The sequence below is a fragment of the Lepisosteus oculatus genome, chromosome 26 (assembly GCF_040954835.1).
Source record: "Lepisosteus oculatus isolate fLepOcu1 chromosome 26, fLepOcu1.hap2, whole genome shotgun sequence".
Classification (NCBI taxonomy): Eukaryota; Metazoa; Chordata; class Actinopteri; order Semionotiformes; family Lepisosteidae; genus Lepisosteus; species Lepisosteus oculatus.
This window is the reverse complement of record NC_090721.1, coordinates 11,055,144-11,076,761: the sequence shown is the minus strand read 5'-3', so window position 1 is coordinate 11,076,761 and position 21,618 is coordinate 11,055,144. Positions and strand designations below refer to the sequence as shown.

The window sequence follows — 21,618 nt, the reverse complement described above, 5'->3', positions numbered from 1 at the left end:
TACTGAAGTTGGGCTCATTTCTATCTTTTTCTTTAACACGGTCTTTTCTTCACAGGTTCATTATAATTAATTTATTAAGGACAAGAATACGAGAATCAGATTCTCAGGCCAGCACCACTGATCCAGGATATGTTGGAGCTGGAAAGGTATTTTTTATATACTGGTAGGTTACATGATCTTTGAAATCAAGAGCAGAAAAGGTAATATGGCATTTTTCGAAAGACTCTTTTTCTGGTCGGACACGGGGGACCTTGCTGCCCCCCCATTCCAGAACCTGCAGCAGCTTGGGGGAACTTTCCTTTTTGCAATTAGCATGTCTGTAGTCTTTGGTGATCTGTCTACTGCATTTTAATTAAAGTTCACCACCCACCGTCCGTAACAACCTGCACATCTGCGAGAAAAAAAAAGCATGAACAATCACACCAGCAGAATCACCAATGATGTTTCCGAGAGCTAATGCACCTCACCAAGGAAACACGAATGCAGCCAGATCCGACTTCCGTACTTCAAAGTGCTGTTCATTTCGCTGTTAATGGATTCAGTGCTCCTGACAGGCAGGTCTTACCTGCAGGTTATACTTACGCTGCGACACTGTGATGATAATTCCCAGCTCACCCAAAGCCTCAATATTTTGATGCGGGTCGTTAAACCGTTCCCCGAACAAAAACAAAAAGCAGCTTGTTTCTCTGCGTGCTCTCATGCTGAAGGAAGAGAGCAAGCACTGCGTGGGTCTTTCACTGAGATTGACTCTGCCCGTCACAGTCCAGAGAGAGAGACAGTACAGGAAGGGTCAGAGAAGGACACTGGGACCAAAGCACGTGGGGACATTGGGCTTTGACACATTTATTGCAGACATAGATAAACCGACAGTCAAAGAGAGAACTGCAGAAGAAGGAGACCTGCAATCATGTTGCTATTTTCTCCGGACCCCCTGAAGTTGTGAATCTGTAACTATTTACACCCCCATATTGGAGGAGGGTAACGATGGGAATTTTTCTTACTTCCCTCCCGTCTTAACTGGGACCCCGGATACAATCGTTTTCACGAGTGTTCTTGTTGATTCGTCACCAACACGGATGGAAAAACCAGATTTTGTTTTTTTTAGAAATCGTGGCTCACGGGGGACAAGTCGGGATTTGTTTACGTTCCGGTCCCGCTGGAACAGCAGGAAAAGCGCTCCGGTTTCCCGGGATCAGACACCCTGCCAGCAGAACCAGCGCAAGGCAGCGTTTTCAGGTCATTACAGACCTGAGTCACGTCCGCAGCAGAAATACTGGCCTGCATTCATTTGAATATTGATCGTAATGAGTGTTTACGTTTTCTTGAATGTTAATGACACACGCCGTGGCACCTGCGCTGACTAACAACGCGGCGTGTGAATTTCGTGGGCAGAGAGCGAGCGCGTTACGCGGGCAAGCCCGGAATGAGTCGTCCTCCGGCTGCACTGGACTGGACTGGACTGGCCTCTCGGTCCCCATTGACCGCGGATTCCCTTCCCCGTTCGCCGGAGAAGAAACCCGTTGCAGACTCCAAATAAGACAGAACTTTATTTTATATTTCGGGAAACATACGATCGCTGCCCTGCACGACAACTCGGGGAGACCTGCAAGAATTTCGAAACAGAGTCCAAGTCCGTCCGTGTCCCGGGGCTGAACAGTACACGAAAGCACCCATCTCTGGGGACCCCAGTCGATCCCAGCTGCAGTATCGCCACGAATCCGACTCGAGAAGAGCTTCAGCGATCCCCTTGGTCTGTTCGGCATCTGCGTGGCTCGACTGTATTTTGTCTGGAATACGTACAATAAACAGCTCACACAGTTCCTTCCCAGAAAATGAAAAAAAAAAATAACCCACCATGATGATGAATATGTGACCGAACACAGCATCGACCAGCTTCTTCAGACCAAGTGAAGAGCTGTTTCAAACAATCAGTCTCACGCTGCTCTGCCCACGGCTAGCAATATGCCCCCCACACTGACGAGATAGGTCACTTCACCCCTGCGCCCAAGTTTCCCCGTGTTTTGGAGCGCTGGGCTGTAGCTCCTTTGTCTGGAGTTTTACGCGCATTGATGTGGTCGGATCGCAGGTTTTCTTCACGCGACTTTGCCACAGCCAGTTTCCGGACGGACCCGAGTCCCCGTGCAGCGGCTGCCGCGCGCCCAGGAGCGCAGCACGAGCCCGACCCCTCCCCGCTCCTCGCTCCTCGCTCCTCGCAGGCGCGAGCCCCCGCTGCCAGCCAGTCGCGCGTGCAGGTGGGTCTCGGGACGGACGCGGCGCTCAGTGGGGCTGAGGCGTGGCGGCTGTTTTAATCTCCTATCTGCCTCCCTGAGGACACTGTCATTTCCGATACGAAGCCGAGCCAGGCAGAGTATCTACACCTACCAGACGAGAGAGCCGCCCCCTCTGACAAATCTGTGGAGCTTTTCCTCGGGAAGCGCGATACCTGCGGGAGCGACGGCGGACTGAGAAGTCAACAGTGTTTCCGTCACCCCCCTTCCCTGTTCCTCCGTCTCCGTCCACTCAGAGCATCTCTGCGTCTCCCAGCGCGACTCTGAGGAGCAGTCCTCTCCGGGAGTGACGGGGAGAGGACGCACCGTGCAGCAGGAGTACCGGGGGAATCCCTTCAGAGCTCACTTGGCGCTGTGGAGGAGTTGCGCCTCTCCGCCCCGGCGCTCTCACTTTCTCGCTCACGGCGGCCGCCTGCTTCAACTTGTCTCCTGCGGCGCAGCCAGCCGGCAGCTACAACCCAAGTCTCGGGGAAGAGGAACGGATCCGTCCGGATTTGTCTCGGACGGTTCGACTCGTTGTCAGCCCATTAACTCCGCGTACAGCTCGTCTTTCCTGCCGCTTTCCCTGGCTCAACCCGCACAAAACTATGCGGGAGACGTCGCCTCGTCGGCGGAGTCGAGGCCGTTGACTGCACTTTTCTCCCGCGGAGGATGTGGTGCTGCCGAGCGAGGGGAGGCGGGAGTCCCGGGATGCCGTGACGGGTCGGAGGGCCGGGAGATGGTGAACTCGCTGGGGGACCGGCTCGGCCGTGTGGGCTGTACTCAGATCGCTGTGGCCAGATCGCGGCTGTGTGCGGATGAATTTTCTGACGGGGATCGGCTCTTTCACCCAAACTCTTTCGCCCCGAGTTAACTGTGGCGTTCAGAGGATTCCTGAACTTCTGGAGTTACTTAGTGTGTAGCTGGAAATGGGCCCGCCTGGCCAGGAATAACGCTCACGAAGGCGATGTAATCCGCGATACAAAACTGGGAATTCAATGATTTACGGCGATAAACGTTTGTGTGGAAAACGAGTTACCCGCTGCCCGCTGTAAAGAAGAGCCCGTCTGGTCAACAGGAGGGAGTGACAGTTGCTGCTCGTTTGTACGGATAACCTACTTCTCGTGTTCTCGTGGCGAGAGTGGGAATTTCAGTTTATTTTCTCGGCAGCCCGCGGCGCGGCGGGGGGCTCGGCAGTCACCGGCACGGCGGCTCCGTCTCCGCGAGCGGGGTAGCCGCTCGACTCCGTACCCGAGCCGCGACAGCACTGCGGCCGCCTGTTCCTTTTAGCCAGCCCGCGAAACCTCCCTCCCTCTCTCTCTCTCTCTTTCTTTCTACTTTCCGTAAACAACATTATTTGAATAACAGCCGCCACAAAATAATAAAAAAAAAGTTTGTATGAGGCGACCGCGGGGCCGGTGTCCGCGTTTCCCGCTGGAGAGTCCGACGCCATGGGCACCAAGCAGACGAAAGGCGGCGGTCCGGAGAGCGGGGAGAGCCCGCAGCACGGCCCGGCCTCCTGGAAGCGCACCCCGACCAAGGAGCGCGGCGACATCTTCGCTTCCCTGGTGCTGAAACCCGGGGAGCGCTTCGGCAAGGGCGCGACCCCGCCGCCCTACCTGAGGCGCGTCGGCATGATCCAGGAGATGATGGCCATGGCCCAGCAGGGCAAGCAGGACGAGGCCACGGAGCTGCTGAAGAACCTGCGACAGGTGAGAGAGAGAAGGGCGGGGGAACCCCTTGTCTCGTTGTATCGTAGGCCAAGAAAGAGCTACAGTAGTCCTGGCAAACTGCAATAACACATAACTGACACCGCAGGGCGCTTTCTGCAAACAGCCCGAACACGTGAGTCTGTCCTGCAGTGTAATGCTCCTTACCGTCCGAGCCACACTGCCGCAGGCTATGCAGTGACGTTCTGGCCATAGTTGTCGCGGCAGAGCCCGGGCTGCTGTCCCGGATGGCAGCGTGGACGAGGGAGGCAGCACGGATCAGATCCGGATCGCCCTCTGGGCATGAGGGAGCCACGCTCTCTCCGGCAGCTGCGGGTCACTGATGCGCTCGCTTGCCGCAGGCGACTGCGCCCCCTGCAGGAGGGGCGCTGAGCTGCCAGCAGGAGACCGGACGGGGTCTCTCAGTCGTTAGAGAGGGCAGAGCCGCCTGCGCGGCGCTCCTTCTGTCCCACCCAGTCCTCCAGGGGACTGTCAGCAGCTCGGCATCCGTCTCGGAGAAGCTGAGCAGGACCCAGCTCTGGCCTGAGCCTCACGCTCGTGCCACCTGAGTGACAGTCTTGGTTTCTGCTCCAACAGGAAAACTCATGGCCCCACAGGGGCGACCAGGGGCCCCGTGTGGCCCCACAGGGGTGACTAGGGCACTCCTGGGTTTCCCCTAGACAGGCTTCTTGGGGTTTGCTCTGGTGACAAGATGTTGAGTCCGTGGATCGTGCACGTCGTCATGATGGACAAGAAGGAAAGTTGGACTTTCTTCAAACCTGAGTGTCTGGAGGCCAGAATGGTTGTAATGAGGTAAAGGACAGGGCTGTGCTTGGGGAGTTGAAGAGCAGTCCCCTGTTCACGCCCGATGCAGCCGGGTCTTCTCCCTCAGACTGGCGGACGCTGGTGAGGGGCTCCAAGCCCGGCATTGACGGCTTCGAGCACAAACTGGTCGGAACAGGCGAGAGTCGAGCTCCTCAAGCCAGCAGGAGGTGTTGTTTGTGTGCCCCTTCTTCCTGAATTAAAATGGCACCGTCTCTCCTGCCTCCCATTGACACTCTGTCTGCTGGCGAAGTCGTCAAGAAGTTTGTCTTTCATGATCAGCTGCTGCGAGCAGGTCCTCCTTTAGTTCAGACGGCGTACTGCTTGTACGGGGTTGGCGCTGGAGGAATGAACATTTATATCGGCTGCCTGTGAGCTTGAAGTTAATTTGAGCTTCTCTGGGGACGCTTCGCTGTACGGGATGTCCCAGAGTACCTGTGTGGAATCGTGCGTGGTGATGCCAGAGGCGCCGGAGGTGAAGGTGACCAGCCTGATTCACCACACAGGAGGCCTGTCAGACCATATCTGCAGCGCCTCCTACTGGTGGGGGCTGAGGTGACCTTGCAGGAAATATGGGGTCATTGGTGTCCACTCCCTGCAGGTACTTAGCTTTCCAGAGGAAGGTCTGTGTCGTCGCTGGTTTTTCCTCTGTGCAGTGACGCATGTTGTTTAAAAAGGGGTACATTTAAAGAAGGGGGGGGCAGCCTGCTTCACCGTTACGGGGGAGGTCGTGTGTAGAGATCCGGGACAGACGGACATGGATGTGTGCCGCGTTCTAGCTGGCCTGCGTCATACGTGTGCACTACTTCCGGTCTCCTTTGCTTCCTCTGCGTGGCAGCCCCTGGCACACAGGACCTGTCGTTCCAGAGCCGGCGGCTGGTCCTGCTGTCCTGCTCTGCTCAGAGCACATGCCAGAGCTCCTCCGGGGCTGGAAACCCGCACACCCCTGGTCTCCCAGACCCCAGACTACAGCGCTCTCTGCTCTCTGACAAACACAGGACATGCCGATGTTTTGAAGTGTCATCCTAAATCTTACAGGATGCTGACTCATAATTCGGAAGCAGCAGTTGACATGTTTTCTTTGGGGTTTTTTTTATAATTTTTCGGAAAAAGGTCCTCAGTGGCACTTGGTGTTTCGGAGCAGATTTCCGGCTCTGTGGGTGCTGGGATCCCTGGGATCGGACCCGCGGGGGGCTCGGCAGGTGGCACACCGGCACCAGTGAGTTTGTTTGTGAAGCTTGCAGAGCAGCCTGTACCCCTGTGATGCTCCTCCTGCCCAGCAGCTCCTATTGCTGAAGCAGACAGACAGTGAAATATTTAAAGCCCCACGATGAAAGACGAGAACGGATCAGTTCAGGATTTCCAGGGGACGTAAAAAGCTCTTCTGAGCCGACTCCTGTCCTTTCTGCTCATTTTATCAACAGCAGCAGCGGTGTTACGTGCTGTGAGCTACCAGTGCCCGCCGTGACCGAACCCGCTGGTGAATGGCAGGGGAGGGCGAGGCGTGTTGAAGGCAGGACAGGGTGCCAGGAGCTCAGCCGGGCAGCAGGTGGTCCAGCCAGGGGCTAACGGGATGATAGTCAGCCTTGCTGTGGGGCATCCAGGAGGGATAAGAATGATGTTCCAGGCCAGCCTTTTCTGATCGAGGAAACCTGGCTTGTCTGAGTCAGAAAAGACCCCACCACCGTGCAGCAGTGAGCTGGGGACCCTGAAAGGAAGGTTGTGGGTTCAAATCCCAAGCGAGACCCTGCTGTTGTACAAGAGAGCGAAGTGCTCTGAGTGGATAAAGGGGATTTGTATCCTCTTAGGGCTCATAAGAAGATTATAATAATAGGTTGAAGTAGTTCAGGTGGGGAGCTGCGTCAGCAGGCGGAGGCTGCAAAGGAACAAGTAAGAGGTTTATTCCAGGCTGAAAAGAGAAGAAAGAAAACACAACGTTTCTGCCGTGGGGCCTTGATCAGGTGTGAGGAAGACAGTAGGCAAAGGTAATGTAGCGGGAGAACAAAAGCTGGGAGAGAGGAGGAGCGGGAGGCGGGAGCAGAGTGGCCAATCAGGAGGTGTGAAGTCAGGAGTGGTGAAGAGAGGTGTGAGACGAAACCGACAGGTATAAACATACGGATTAATAATAGGACTTGAGATTATTAATACATAAAGATCGCACCAGGGCAGTGCCCAGTTGTATAAATGTGTACAAATAAATGAGACGCTAAAAATATCAGGTCCAGTATTTCCCTTTAGATCGATTCATTACCGGTCATAAATTAAGGTATCTGTTTCCTGTTTGGTGCAAGATCCTTCGTTTTTTATCATGCAGGGGCTCAGTAAAACTCGTTGGCCACGTGATGGGCGCCGCCTGCCTGGGTCCTTGATTGAACTCTTGAACCACTGAGGCGAATCGCCCCCTCTCTCTGTAACCTTTCTCTTCCCTTGTCTTATCATATCTCTGCACGCTGGCCCTTCCCTTAAAACCTGGGAAACCTGAATCTTAGAGAACCACTGGATTTGCATACAGGATGGATCAGATGTGATCCAGTGTCTCTGCTTGAGATTTTGCCTTTGCTCTGTGGCAGAAGGCGGTGGGGACCATAGCTTTGCTCCTGATGTCATCCCCTAGTTGTTCAGTGTTATGTTACAGCGGTTAAGTCCCATGTTATAATGCTAATCACTTAATGTGAAAAGCCGTAATGGGGTTTTATGGAGAATATGCAGGGCTAAATGCTTTAATGTGTTTAGCCTGGACAGTGTATCATGACAAGCTAGAGCCACGACCACTGGAAGCCCTCTGCTACAGCCCCTCCCCAGCTGGGCGACCAGCTCCAGAAGGGGGGAGAGCAGGGCTGCGGTTTGGCTGGGGTTCGATGATGGAGTGCAGATGGCAATCTTTCATCAGGACTGAAGTGCTGGTGGCTGTGGGGAGGGTTAATATCACAATGTGTGTGAACAGTTTTAATTAATAATGCAAGTGCTTATTGCTTGGTGATATATGGATTTGGTCATGTAGGTAATGTATGTATCTTTGTATGCACGCCTGCACCTGAGATGACATGACCCTGTAAGGTCTTCTGTGGAAGAGCAGTCTTTTTCAGATGAAGTCCCATACTGACTCCACTCGTATCTGAACCCAGGTATAAACTATCAGATCAAGAGTCATTACTGTTTGAGCCACTCGCTTAGCCCATGAGCAGGAAGTTATTTGTTTCTACTGTCCAGAAGAGTTCACTCTCAGGCACATCCTCTGTGTTTGTATTTGTGTATACATTACCACCTTGCTCTCAGCCTCTGTCAGAATAGCAAGTTCTTCCTGAAATCCTGACTGGTATTATCCTCTCCTGCTGTTTAAATCGCAGCTATGTCTGCTGGTGTTGCTGGTTTAGTGATTGCGGTTGTCAGAGGATGAGGAATTTTCTGTTGGTTTTCTGATTGGTGGAACAGACTGTTGATGGTGCTGCTGCCCAAGGCTGGCAGTTCTGCCCTCCTTGTAGCTCTGAGATTGGCCACGAGTCACATCCACCTGCTGAGAGAGGTGGAAAACTCCCTTGTTTTTCATGGCAAGTTAATTAAACAGGAGAGGACTCTCAATCAGTCTGTCACTCCCCCGCTCTCTCGTCTTTTTCTCTTTGCAGAAAAGAACCCAGGGGCTCTGCTTGGCTTCAAAATTCAAATAATAATTTCAGACACTTTATTATACAACAGCCTAGCATATCATTTGATTTCCTGGAGTTCTGCTCTGCTCTAATGAAATCGCGAAAAAATGTCTAGAAGGAGAAATGACCACAATGTGTTCAGGCTTGGGTACTACCTTCCTCCTCTTCTGGAGGCTCCTGTTTGGAATGTGTTCTGAAGCAGGGCAAATGGCTAAAAAACCTTAAATGGATATTTCCTCATGTAGCACTCTGTACTTGTCAACATTAAATGTCTTCTGTCTGGTGTTTTGTCTAGTCTTGAATTCTGTCTAAGTCGATTTGAATTTCGTTTTCTGCCTCTGCGGTGTTCACTACTCTTCTGGGTTTTGGTTTAACTCCCCAATGGGTTGGGTGGGGTGAGTGGCCTCTTCACATTTGTAATCCTTCTTGTGTTCCTATTGCGGTATTATCTGTGAGCTTGACTCGTCTACTCACTGCACCCAAATCCAGGTCATTGATATCAATCAGGAAGTGCAGTGGGCCACATACAGGTCCATGTGGTACCCCTAAATTCCCACCTTGTCTGTGCTGTTTCCTACCCATCAACCAATGCTCGAAGACACACCTTACCCTGAATGCTTACTCCAGGCAGTTTGAGAGTAATGATTTACGAGGAACGTTACACAAGCTTTCTGATAATCTGATTTTGGCTAATACAGAGCCTTGTCTGTTGATTTCCTCCTTGGTGAGCACCTCAAATATTCATTTAATACATCAGCTGTTTCCTTTTCATGGTTTAAAAGTTTTCCACTTTATCCTTTGTGATGCGTCATCCTTTATTGTCCTTTCGATGTTGTAACATCGAAAAAGTCTTTTCTTTCTCTCAGCATGACATCTTTTTTTACCAGTTTTCATTATACTCCTTTAACTGGATTCTTTTCTTTTTTACTCATTTTATGAAATGCTTTTCTTCTTGCAGTTTTCTCCATTGATTCGGGCTGCTGGTTTCCAGCTTTTGACTCATCATTTTTTTAATTGAAACTCAAACTAGGGTGCGATGTTGATTATTTATATGGTATGTGATAAAAAGAGGTGATATTGATTATTATATAGTTCTGTATTAAGAAGGGGTGAACCTGATTATTATTTCAGTAGTACTCTGTTAAGAAGGAGTGAGATATTGCTTATTAATTATGCATTTCTGTGTTAAGAAGGGGTTAGATGTATTGATTATTAATTATACTGTCATGAAGAACCATACTCTGGCACCAGAGTGATGAGAATGGCTAGACAGAGTCATGTGATCAGAGGTGCCGCTCCCCCAGCTGAATGTCCCAGGTCTCCGGGGTCCTGACACCCCTGGAGTGTGGAACTCTCTGCAGAGGCCCAGCCAGCCCTGTGATCTGCTTTTGTAAGTACAGTGGTGATCACAAGGAGAGTCGTGAGAGTGGACTGTCGTGAGGTGTAGTCCGATATTAGAGTGAATGTGCCACCACTACAGACAGTCTTCACCAGCCAGACTCCTCACTGATGAACCAAAACCTAACAGGAGTTGGGCACTGCAGGGATCCTGATTAAAGCAGGATAAGGAGCTGTATTTTTCATACGTGTGCTAATATCTCATTTCCTTTTTTTTTTAATCCACCAGGCACAGTTTGTTAGACTTGTTTGTATTCGAATGCGTTCTTGTATAGGGTGCCAAGCTGGTGTGAGTGATTGTGAAAGGCTAGGCGTTTGTGATCTGGAGCTCAACTGTACAGAAGAGTTTGTAAATCTTAGTTTCTGTGTTTTGTGGTGTTGTTGTTGTTTCTAGTTTTAATGCATACATGTATTTTAAGCTATTGCTTATTTTTCATCTACCAAATTCCCAAAATCCACACAAAATCAAGCCTTGTGATGTTGCTTGGTGCTTCTTGGCCAGTGGGGGCGTTTAATTATTTCACTTCAATAATTTTCTTGTACACAACTTGGTGTGAGGACTGACTAATATCTGTGTAATATTTAACCTCTATAAACACCCTTCCTTTACATAACAATATCTCTGAAAGCTGGTTTCAAAGAAGCAGATGTCTAGACTGCAGCTCCAGATGGAGCAGTGCAGTGTGAGGGGCTGTCATCGGAGTGAGAGTCCTGTCGTGACTGTGCTGCAGTTTGGAGGCCATGGGGCAGGGACAGATATCCGCATGAAATGGTACATTTCTCCTGGCCGCCTTCTGCACGCCTCTCTGAGTCGATGTGACTTTCATCCCAGTATCCCAGGTGAATGTGCACACTGCAGAGGATTTCAAAGGCAGCAAATCAATTTTCAAGTTTATTCTGTTTCAGATGATGTGCTTCAGTGGATTGCAGAATGCAGGAACACAGACCGCACACCGTTAAATTAAGTGTATGATTTTCCAGGGTTAAAGTTTGATTTACATAGTGATCTGGCTTGTATTACTTTAATTATTACACACTTCCCAATTTCCCATCGGCCCTTACCAATCATGGCCTCCTAATCATATCCATCTGTGAACTGGCTTCATTGCTCTGCTCTCCACCCCACTGAGAGCTGGGGTGTGGGGAGCGTTCTGGCGCACTATGGCTGCCGTCGCATCATCCAGGTGGGGCTGCACACTGGTGGTGGTGGAGGGGATCCCCATTACCTGTAAAGCGCTTTGAGTGGAGTGTCCAGAAAAGCGCTATATAAGTGAAAGCAATTATTATTATTACTTCTAGCAGCGAGTCTTGTTCATAAGAATAACCACTCACTCTAGATTGAGTTGTCTCATCTTCCTGATCTCTTTTAGGATTTAGGGTTTTCCAAAACGGGTTTCTCGGTAGTGGATAAAGTTGTTTCCAGACAAGGAAGGGTGTGAAAATCTCGATGACATTGATTAGGCAGCGTGTCTCCACATTTTCATTTGTACATCCTGATTTTCTTGCCATAATTAATCAGAGATTTATGTTCTTCCTAATTGTGCACGTCTCATTTGCAATTCCCAAATCAATATTTTTTTTCTGGGCTTGTTTTAAAGCTGGATTTGCCTCTGCTGGCTGGCACTCGCGGAGACGGTTCTCTGTGTGTTCCTGTCTCGCACTCGTCAGGAAGTGGGCTGCTTTCCTCCCAGGTTCCTGTACCCCTCTGTGCTGTGTAAAACGTGCAGTAGAAAACAGACCAGCTTTGGCTTGGTAGAAATCAGATGCTGGTTCCTGTATGACTCATTAAATTGAAAAATAACATGCTGTTCTCGAGCAACTGTACAAGTTTTGCGCTTGTTCCTGTATTATTCCAGACTGGGTTTTGGCTCATTAGTGAAAAAATATTTGCTTCATTTTATGACTTCCTGCATCGTGTAGTGATGAACTGTGGGCCAGAACAAAGTATTGAAAGTTAAGTGTTATTAATTATCAAATAATTGAGGAATTGTTCACCATTTTTCATACAAACTAGGAAGCAATGGAAAAGGCTATGAATTGAGCAATTACCCAGGAGCTGTCCAGTTGTGGCGGCTCTGCTGTTAGTGGTGTCCTCATTAGGAGATCAGTGTTCCTGGTTGGTCTGTGAAGCATGAAGGATTGGTACTCGGGGGCTCTCTGCAGGCAGGGACTGGGATAGATTACAAGAAGATTAATTAAGACAAGCAAGGCTTTATGGGGGAAATATAGCAGCACATAAGCATTACATGTTCAGAAAACTTTCTCGTTTGCTTTCTGGCAACCAGATGAGCTTCACCACTCAGCCTCTGTTGCCCCCCCTGTTGGCCGTATGTATGTGGTGTCCTAGGGGGCCTGGAACTGCCTGTCCAGCTGTAGCGATACAGATCTCACCAAGATCCTCCAGGGAATGACGTGGATGAGATCCTCACATTTTTTGGAAAACCTGCAGACAACCAGCTGAGGAAAGCCCTATTCTCCTTTGTAGCCTCTCCTACGTGCTTGCATGAGGACTTGCATCAGGAGTCCTAACGGCTCACATTGACACCAGCGTGAGAGGCTAAAGTGCATGTGGGATTGCAAAGTTAAAGTAAACTGATGTGGCTGAAAACATTTTGGGGGATCCTTATGGACTGAGGGGCCACAGGCAGTTCTGTGTGTGGGGCTGCTCTGTTACTGTCAGTCGCCAGAGGTCATCTGCCCCTCCTCAGGGGGCTCCCTCTGAGCGCCATCCTGGATGTCTTCCCTTTGTGAGTCATAGATATTGCTTTAGCATTCAGTCAAGTCTCACTGCGGTATAATTGCCCGAATAGGTCTCTGTTAAATGAGCTGAATTACTGCTGGAGCCCCAATTCAATATCAGCTCATGCTGAAATGAGACCTCAAGGGGTCAATGGTCATTGTATTTTCAACCAGAAACAGCCCAGTGATGTCTGTCATCACTGCACCATCGCTGTCTCCAGTTGCTACAGCATATCAGCTTCAGAACCTCATTATTGATTTATCGGAAGTGCAACACACCTGCTCTTAATTATAATCCTTCATACATGCGTACAGGCTCCAAATTGATTTTCTTTCTTCATTAACTTCTATTCAGTTTGCTCCATATTTCCATACACAGATTTTATTTGTCATGACTTCAGTGCGAATTTAACCTTTTATTTCAGTCCTGACTGACTGCATATTGAATATGCTGCTCCATGCCTTTTCTTTTGTGTAGGTGGTTCAAGTTGTTGTGCTGCAGATGAGCCTCCTCAGGTTCAGTGTTTGCTGAAACATGCAGTTAACAAAGGCAAACAGCAAAATGAGCCAAGACAAAGAGCAGCGGTCATCAACCTCTCCTCCCCAGGCCTCTGGGAAATCAGGTGAAGACAGAATGCTGGTGTTTCCCAGGAGATCTCCGTGGAGGTCCTGCTGCTCAGAGTCCTCTGGACTCAGGCCAGGCTGGGTGTGGTGTGGTGCGCTGGCCACTGGGGGCTGTTGAACTAGCTGTGAACCCTGAAGATGTTGAAATCATGCCAGGGTTTTTCTAAATAAGGGCTACTAACATCACGATAGCAAAGAGGCACATCGTAAGAGAAATAAGATGCTGAGAGTCTCTTCCATCATTCAGAACCACTACTGCCCTGCACCTCCAGGCACCATTCCAGGGTGCACAGGCACCCATCCCCACCTTACCTGGTGGTCAGGGGCTTTGGGTGAGACAGGTAACCATCTTGACGCTTCGTCTCCAGACGTGTTGGAACACTTTGTGCCAGAGTTCCGATAACTGAACTCTGTCGGAAAGAAGTTCTGGGGGAGTCTTCCCATCCAGCCGTCCAGTGTCATTTTCTTCATCATCGCCGGCAGTTCTTTTGAGGGCCCTGCCAGATGAAGGCCACCGCAGGCCCCCTGTGCAGATTCCCATCTTCCGCGTCCCTGCCATTCCCACAATCTGCGTACTATCATCTTCCACGCGACCCCCCTTGTTGGTCCAGTCTTCCTGTTGGGGTACAGTTGCGGATTCCTTTAGTTTGACTTCACATCCAGCCATTCCCCTTATCATGTCTTTTTCCAATACTGTCCCACGCTTTGCTGTCTTTCTCAGTTTATTTTCTTTGCGTTTTGTGCCCGACAGGCATGTTCCAGTCAGGTCGTGAAGATCTGATGGCCTTTCCCCTCTCGCTTCTGCTACGCTGCTTAAGACCAGTTCTGTGAGGCTGGAGGTCTTCGGTCCTGACTGCATTTGTGCCCCATTCAAATTAATTTGGAAACCATGGAAATGGATGCATAATTGAATCTGGAATTAATGAGCCTTCTTATGCAATGAAAGCACTAAAAAGCTTTGCCCGGAGATAATACACTTGGAGCTTGTCTTGAGATTTTCAATTAGCAGTGCTGGGATGTGGGTTCTGATTAGGGCCAGTGATGCAGGCTTTCTGTCTGATCTCTGGAAGATCAGAGGAAGACGGGCTCTTACACTTCCTCCTTGAGAGTTAAAAGTCCCCTCTAGTACACTCTATTTGTTAAGTCATCATCTTCATTCATTTTTCATATAGGACTGCGTCAAACATACATGCTTTAATGCATTTCTTTAAAAGGAAGCTGTAAAACCCGCTTTTACGATGATATAGCTTTGTATTACTGCATGAGACGGTTTTAAGAAGCTTTCATATTTGTCCCTAGAAAAGATTATCCAGCTTTGACCTCCTTATTGTTAACTTGATTGGAATTTGTAATTACTGAAGAGTCAGACTCCGGCATTCTAATTATACTTATTTCTGCAGACGTGTTTCAGACGTCATGGGAAAAAAAATCAATTGGTTTTTAAATTCCGAAATCCATCGAAAGCCGTTCTGATGAATCTCTGCGCGCACGGACACTTGTTTGTGACTGGCTGTACACGCGCCTGACACGTGAGAGGAATGTGGGAGACACGATTGTACTGGAGGATGATTATCGGGATTCCTAAAAGCCCCCATTCCCGCCCCTGCTTCCCCGGGGCCTGCGGGGGAGTTCGCGTCTGCGAGGAGGAGTGCCCCCTGACCACACCATGAGCCCGCGGGAGTCTGGCCAGCTCCGAGGCCACTGCCGCAACTAGCCCAGCCCGGATCAGCACAGGCCAGACACGGGGCTCAACCATCCCCCCAGATGTGCAGCTTTTATAGCAGAGCCTCCAGCCCAGAGCCTACATTTCAAGGTCATCTCTATATTTGTATATTATTCCTCCAGTCAGAAGGACTGCCTTGGAGGCACACAAAGCAGAAATCACTTCATCACTTTCTCTTTGTACAATCACATTATTCATTTCCTCAATGTGCTCCGGAAAGCTTTGATTTGTTATTTTTTTTTATTCTTTTCTCTGCTGTGGAAAACCTCTTTAGCGGCGTTGCTTTTGGATTTTTCTGGCAATGCTTGGGTGGGAGCAGCTGCAGAAGGGTGTTTGTTTCTGTGGCATGAAGCTGAAATGTGTGAACTGCTGCTCGTCTGCCTGACGGGCAGGCGGAATGATGCTGAGGCAGCCGGGTGGCTTGTGTGTGCGTGTGTGCGACAGCGTGAGACCGCCTCGCGCGTCTGGACCCCTGTGCCCTGGCCGGCTGTACCCCGGGTGCAGCAGGGCACCGGCGGGCCTCGGTCGGCGCCAGGCGTCCACGGAGACTCTGCTGCGATAGTCCCCCGCCCCCCCGAGAGGCGCGGTTGAGACGAGGGCAGTTTTCTCCCGCCTGTGCCCACGTGCCAGGCAGCCCGCAGGGGCTGTGGCACTGTTGCACTGTGGCCTCCCTCTGCCCACAGCCCACTGCTGCAGTGCGAGTCCAGTGATGGAGCCACAGCCAAAGCATTATAAGAGACTTAATTATTGTTAATTAACCAAGGAAAATGCCTTGAATTGTAGATTCACATTCACAAGGGGGTCCAGAGAGGATGCAGATAATTGGTTATGAACAGTCTTCTGCACTGTACCTGACACTGTAAAGATGTCTTTAGTGAAGACTTTAGAATTGTGGAAGGAATCTTCTCAGCCTTCCCTAAATAGAGTACACCTGTAGCCTGATGTTGCTTGTTGATCTGAATGACTGCTGACTAACTGGAAGATACAGTAAGCATGCATACAGGTCAGCTGTATCCTCTGTGGTGTAAGGACAACCACTGCAGCGGCACACACATCACAGTTGTGTCCGGTAATGACAACACAACGATGTCAGCATCAATTCATGCTTTTAAAGCAGCTCTTACCTCTCCCATTGTGGATATCTCAGGAGCTGAAAGCCCCACTTTCTTCTGTGTAACAGTGACTCCCTGATCACTGCAGCAGGCTACGAGGAATGGCTGGGGTGCTGTCAGAGCCCTGCGTAGTTGGAGGGCAGCTCATAAAAAAAACAGATGGTGCCAAGCATTCTGACTTCTATGCCCTTCTGCGGTGTCCCAAGATAAGGACTGTGAGAGAGATAACCTAGCACTTTGTTTCTACAGTCAGCCTTCCCAGATCCAGGCTCAGACCAGGATTGGATCCTAAGATACACTTGGTGCCAGCACCGATCAAAGAATGAGGAGACAGTGAAAATGGGCACACAGAACTCAAGTTAAAATAACCCACACTCCTAGATCAATACTCTCCTACCATCCACCTGTGTCAGTTCCTGCAGGAGAAACAGGGCCAAGCATTTGTTTACTGTACAATGCTGTAGGTGTGACTGTCACAGCTGGGTTGTAATAACCTTTTCTCCCCATCCTCCCTCTCAGGATTTGGGGATGGAGTCGACATCCCTGGATGACGTCTTATATCGTTACGCCAGCTTCAGGAACCTGGTGGACCCCATCACCCACGAGCTCATCATCAGCCTGGCCCGCTACGTGCACTGCCCCAAGACGGTAGGCCCTCACCCCCACACCTCTCTGGAAGGGGCCAGTTCCAGACCTCCTCGTCCTCATGTATGTCTGACTGTCCAGGAATAAAAGAGAAAAGCCAGTCAGTAGTTGCACTGAGAACCTGAAAGCCCAGAATTCCCTGCGGCTCATGATGACCGATATTTTGACATTTTACACACCTGTGAGGCACTGGGGTTTGTGAAGACCAGGCGTTTGTAGGATGGGCTTCTTCTGATGTCCTCTGTGTGAATTCAGCACTGTGGGCACAGACACATTAAAACAGCACGGTTAATTGAGAAAACAATTAGCCTCAGTGTAGAACATTAAATGAAATGAAAGCTAAAAGGCTTTGCTGTGTCTGGAACTGACTCTAGTAGCATACCGTACAATCAGCTAAAGTATGAAATATTTTACTGGTTATGAAAGCTCATCCTGCAGGTAGGTGCTGATACAGAACCTATTGGTCCTGGTCTTGGCAGACCTGAGCCGCTGACAGGAAGGGAGTGAAAGTAAATGGGCTGGGCAGGGTGGAAGGGGTCAGGGAGGATCTTTACAGCTTTGCGTTTCAGTGTTAAGAGATCACTTTGTTGGCCCTATACAATTTCTTGCATTAGGAATTTGTCATTTCGCACACCCCAGCTTGCTCTCCAGGGGAGACACAGACACACAGACAGGGAGAGAAGCTTGGGGTCAGAGCGCAGGGTCTGCCATTGTACGGCGCCCCTGGAGCAGTTGGGGTGAAGGGCCTTGCTCAGGGGCCCAACGGAGTAGGATTCCTCTGCCGGCTGAGAGATTTGAACAGGTAACCATCCACAGGCGCAGATCCTGAGCCACAGTAACACCGCACTGTGGAGTGTCGAGAAGCAGAGGGAGTCTTCAGAGGGAAGAATTTTAGAGGCGATGTACACTGCTCTAGCTGCTTTTGGTCCTGGGCAGAACTGTTAACAAACATAACAACAAAGGGCTGAAAATAGAAGAAGCAGCCAGGATAATCCTGCCTTGGTGGGCTTTGTTTGGAGAGTGCAGGTGCTGGGTGTGCTGGATTTAACATTAAAACAGTCAGCTTTGTGAGGTGAATCGGGTATTGTACTCTGTGATCTTCTTAGCATCTGCTTTTTAATCCAGCACTCCTCTCTCCTGACTGTGAGTCATCCGCTGCCCCCCTGCCACCCCATCATAGCTGACTGCACAGCTACACCTGCAGCACAGTAATTGCACTTTGCTTGAAATCCAATACCTGGCCAGCTGTCAAATTAAATAATCCATCCAGTGTTTCAGTATCAGCAGCTGATCACATCAAACCTTGAACAGTCACCGCCGATCCTGGTAACAAAGCAGGGAGCCTGGACAAGATTCTGGTTTCCACCAGCCCTCTCAAGCCTTTGTGCTTCAAGATGCCTAAGTAACATTGCTGGAAAGGTGCTGCTTGGCTAATCCGAAGAGAACATTTCGGTCTGAGAAAGGGGAATAAAAAACACAAGCAGGCTGGCAGAGCAGGGAGCCGGTGCATCAGGCAGAGCGGGGAGCAGGCAGAGTGGAGAGCCGGTGCAGCAGGCAGAGCATTGCAGCCGGTGCAGCAGGCAGAGCATTGCAGCCGGTGCAGCAGGCAGAGCATTGCAGCCGGTGCAGCAGGCAGAGCATTGCAGCCGGTGCAGCAGGCAGAGCGGAGAGCCGGTGCAGCAGGCAGAGCGGAGAGCCGGTGCAGCAGGCAGAGCGGAGAGCCGGTGCAGCAGGCAGAGCGGTGCAGCCGGTGCAGCAGGCAGAGCGGTGCAGCCGGTGCAGCAGGCAGAGCGGTGCAGCCGGTGCAGCAGGCAGAGGGGGGAGCCGGGGCAGCACGGAGAGCACAGGGCTCATCTTCAGCCTCTCTGGCACCCTGGGGATACTTCTTGTGGGGAAATTCCTAGTGCAGTTGAGCTGAATTTGCTCACATATTAAGGAAAAGGGAAGAAGAGAGGAAACAGTCTCCTGCTGTTCTATTGTAAAACACGCGACAATCTGAGGAGAGGGCTGCAGCACTTGCCAGGACAGGGAGGCTGCCTTTCAGCTTCCAGCAGCCAGCATCTGGCCGGGATTCTCAATTCTTAAACCATCACCCAGCCTGGACAGAGGAGGCTGTGCTGGCAGACTCCTGCAGGTTAGGCCAGTGTAGGCAGTGAGGTCGGTACAAAAATGCTATTGAAACATGTTTGAATGTGAAAGAAGTAAACAGTGGCTCAGTTGTGCTGATAATCCCTTTACAGCATCCAGCAAATATTGGATAGGTCCTGACACATTATTTACTAAAACCAAAATCTTATTTTTTCAGAAGCAACCAACCAACAGTCAGGTTAAAGTCCAATCCAAAATGTCTTTGATTAATCTTGAATACAATTTTCCAAATCCCATATTAATCCCATGAAAACAACAGAAGGAGAAATCTGGTCTGGCTGTTTCCAGTGCAGCTTGAAGAGAAATGTTAAAGCTGGTCACTAGGTGCGCGGACACTCCCTGTCCGCTCGGCCGGCTGTAGCTGGCGAAAGAGCTGAGCCTGACTGAATGACCTGTCTGTCCACTGGGGTCAGACAGCCCCCCGCAGAGCCAGCCTTCCATCGTCAAGCCTAACCTCTGAAACGAACCTTTTCTTAATGAGTCACCCTCGGCAACATGGCTGAGGAGTTTGATCCAGGCTTTCCCAACTGTGTGAAAAGAAGTTTCTCCAGTTGTAGGTGCTAATGGCTCCCGACCCTGTTGTCCAGCTGACCACTGTGCCCCCCATGCCCTTGTGCCCCTGTGTCAGTGTCCTTCTGGGTTTCTAGACAGAATTGTGATCTGACAGCCTATAGTATCTGTCTCAGAGCATTTGATACTACTTCAGAACTCCAAGGAAATGAAGAGGTGGGCCTGTATGTGGATTGACTGGCTCTACTACATCCGCAAAGATTAATACACATAATTAGAAGTAGGCCGTACCCAAAGCCTGCACTGGGTGTGGGAACAGGTACGTAGGCCTGGGATAGTATTTCAGTAGCTCTGCTTCAGCCCCGTCTCTCTGACATGAGCAGGGAACCTGAGCTAGTAAACACTGGGGTGTCTGGGTCCATCCTGGGGAACATTATTATTTGTCTCTGCTGAAGATGTGACCCAGACCTCTCGATATTCAGTTCTGCTTTCCGCTCGGTATTGTTCGTAGCGTCGCATCTCACAGGAGAGAGGACATTTATCCTTTAAGATGATGATTTTTTATTGATTTTTGTTTGTTTCCTTCTGCTCTCTGGGATCAGTGTTTGAGCGGAAAAATGAGGCATTGTGTCGGACTCCGTTGATTTCATTTCGTGCAGTGTCGTGACTTTGGAGGACATAAAATAAGGAATTGTATATTTATGATCCTTTGATGGATGAATTGTGTGCCAGCGAAAGGTTATTTGCGGCTTGAAGCAGATGGATGGCAGAAAGAAACAAAGGCTTGTCAAGGGCTCTAGAGCCCAAGGTAGCCCCCCCTCTCCTGTGTGTGAAACCGTTCAGTGATAAAACGTCCACAGTGTGTCTGTGGCACCACTGTCCAATTGTAATTATTACTATAGAGAGGCATGGTGGTGAGGGGGTCAGAATATCTGCCTCCCAGCGCCGTGGCCTTGGGTTCAATGTCAGCCCCTGGGGTGCTGTCTGTGTGGAGTTTGTACGTTCAACCCGTGTTCACATGGGTTTCTTCCAGGTGCTCCAGTTTCCTTCCACAGTCCCTGAGAGAACGGGCCCTGGTGCGAGTATGTGTGTCTGTCTGCCCTGCGGTGGGCTGGTGTCCTGTCCGAGATGTACCCTGTCTTGTGCCTGTGGCTTGCCGGGATAGGCTCAGGTGGAAGTGGATGGAAATTGGGTGAATTATGAATGTGTTTGGACGATGCTTTACTCGGAGGAATGCCCATACGCACAGCTGGGCACGGGATGCCTTCCCATCACTACCTCTCTACTGCTGTCTGCTTTCTTGCCCCAGCAGTGCCCGGCGTTGTCACTGTTGCCCCAAGGGGCCTGCTGTTTTCCCAGATTTCTGAATTACCAGATCAGTTTTGCTCCTTCTTCAGTCCCCGGAGAAGGTGGGCGTGGCTGTATAGAGCACAGCGGCCTGGGGCTGCTCAGGACATGAAGCAAACACTTTGGGTAAACAAATTGCTTTTGTTTTAGTTTATTCCACCATGACGTTTATTCCACTCTGCAGATCCCTGCTGGAACTTGATTCGTGAGGTTCAGGACGCACATATGAGTGCTGTCATGCTTCACGGACTAATTAGACGCCGGCGTCTAATTCAGGGTCTGGGGTATATGGCAAGTTTAACGGAGAAACGTTTAGTTTGAGGCAAGACATCAATCAGGCTCTGTTTTGTGGCAATGCTAAGATTCTGCCCATGTTGCTATCAGGTCACCACACCGATTTCTACGGATCTGTACTAAAAGATAAATTTTCTTGTATGCCTGGTGGTGGTTCAGTGCCGCCCTGTCGCTAGACAGGATATTTCAGACAGAGGCAGAGACAGAGGGTGTCCTGGTGGCTCTGTGGACGCAGTGAGAGTTTGTTAAAGGTTGCTCTGCTGTGTTTGCCTGACAGTTATGTCAGTGTCAGTCTCGCCTGTGGAGAAATCTCAAATGGAAACAAGTTGGCTTTTACTGATGCCACAGCATTGCAAATCAGCCGAAAGATTCAATTTGCTGCCTAGATATCGCATTGGGTTCTTCTAAGCATTTCTAGGCAGAATTGTTACTTGAAGTAGCAAATTAATAGTAATAAAGGTAGCCGACTCCGCCATTTAAGTGCCTGAAGCCACTACACTAACAAATGCTTTATAGCTGTTCCTGATGTTCGATCGGCACAAAGCATTACTGCCAGGTTTGGAGCTGCATCTTGTCTTTTATATTCGAAATCAGGCCGTTTCTCCATTTGATCTGATGGAGGTAATAGTTTGAGGC

The 21,618-nt window shown here is 50.1% G+C and overlaps 1 protein-coding gene and 1 long non-coding RNA gene across 3 annotated transcripts in view; one reads left to right on the top strand and one right to left on the bottom strand.

Moving 5' to 3' along the window:
- Positions 1-696: 696 nt before the first annotated feature.
- Positions 697-21,618, top strand: part of lrrc75a (leucine rich repeat containing 75A) — a 61,685-nt gene continuing 40,763 nt past the window's right edge. The window contains exons 1-2 of one of the 2 annotated variants that reach the window (XM_015367910.2): positions 697-3,979; positions 16,558-16,746. In XM_015367910.2, the coding sequence (XP_015223396.2) occupies positions 3,719-3,979; positions 16,558-16,746 (450 nt within the window). In that variant the 5' untranslated portion in view covers positions 697-3,718. The remainder of the gene's footprint in view (positions 3,980-16,557; positions 16,747-21,618) is intronic. The other variant, XM_006641133.3, reaches the window with a different exon arrangement.
- Positions 1,529-16,152, bottom strand: LOC107079969 (uncharacterized). The gene is made up of 2 exons (XR_011183701.1): positions 16,051-16,152; positions 1,529-6,674 (listed from the first exon to the last, which is right to left on the bottom strand). It is a non-coding gene; the product is annotated as an uncharacterized lncRNA (long non-coding RNA).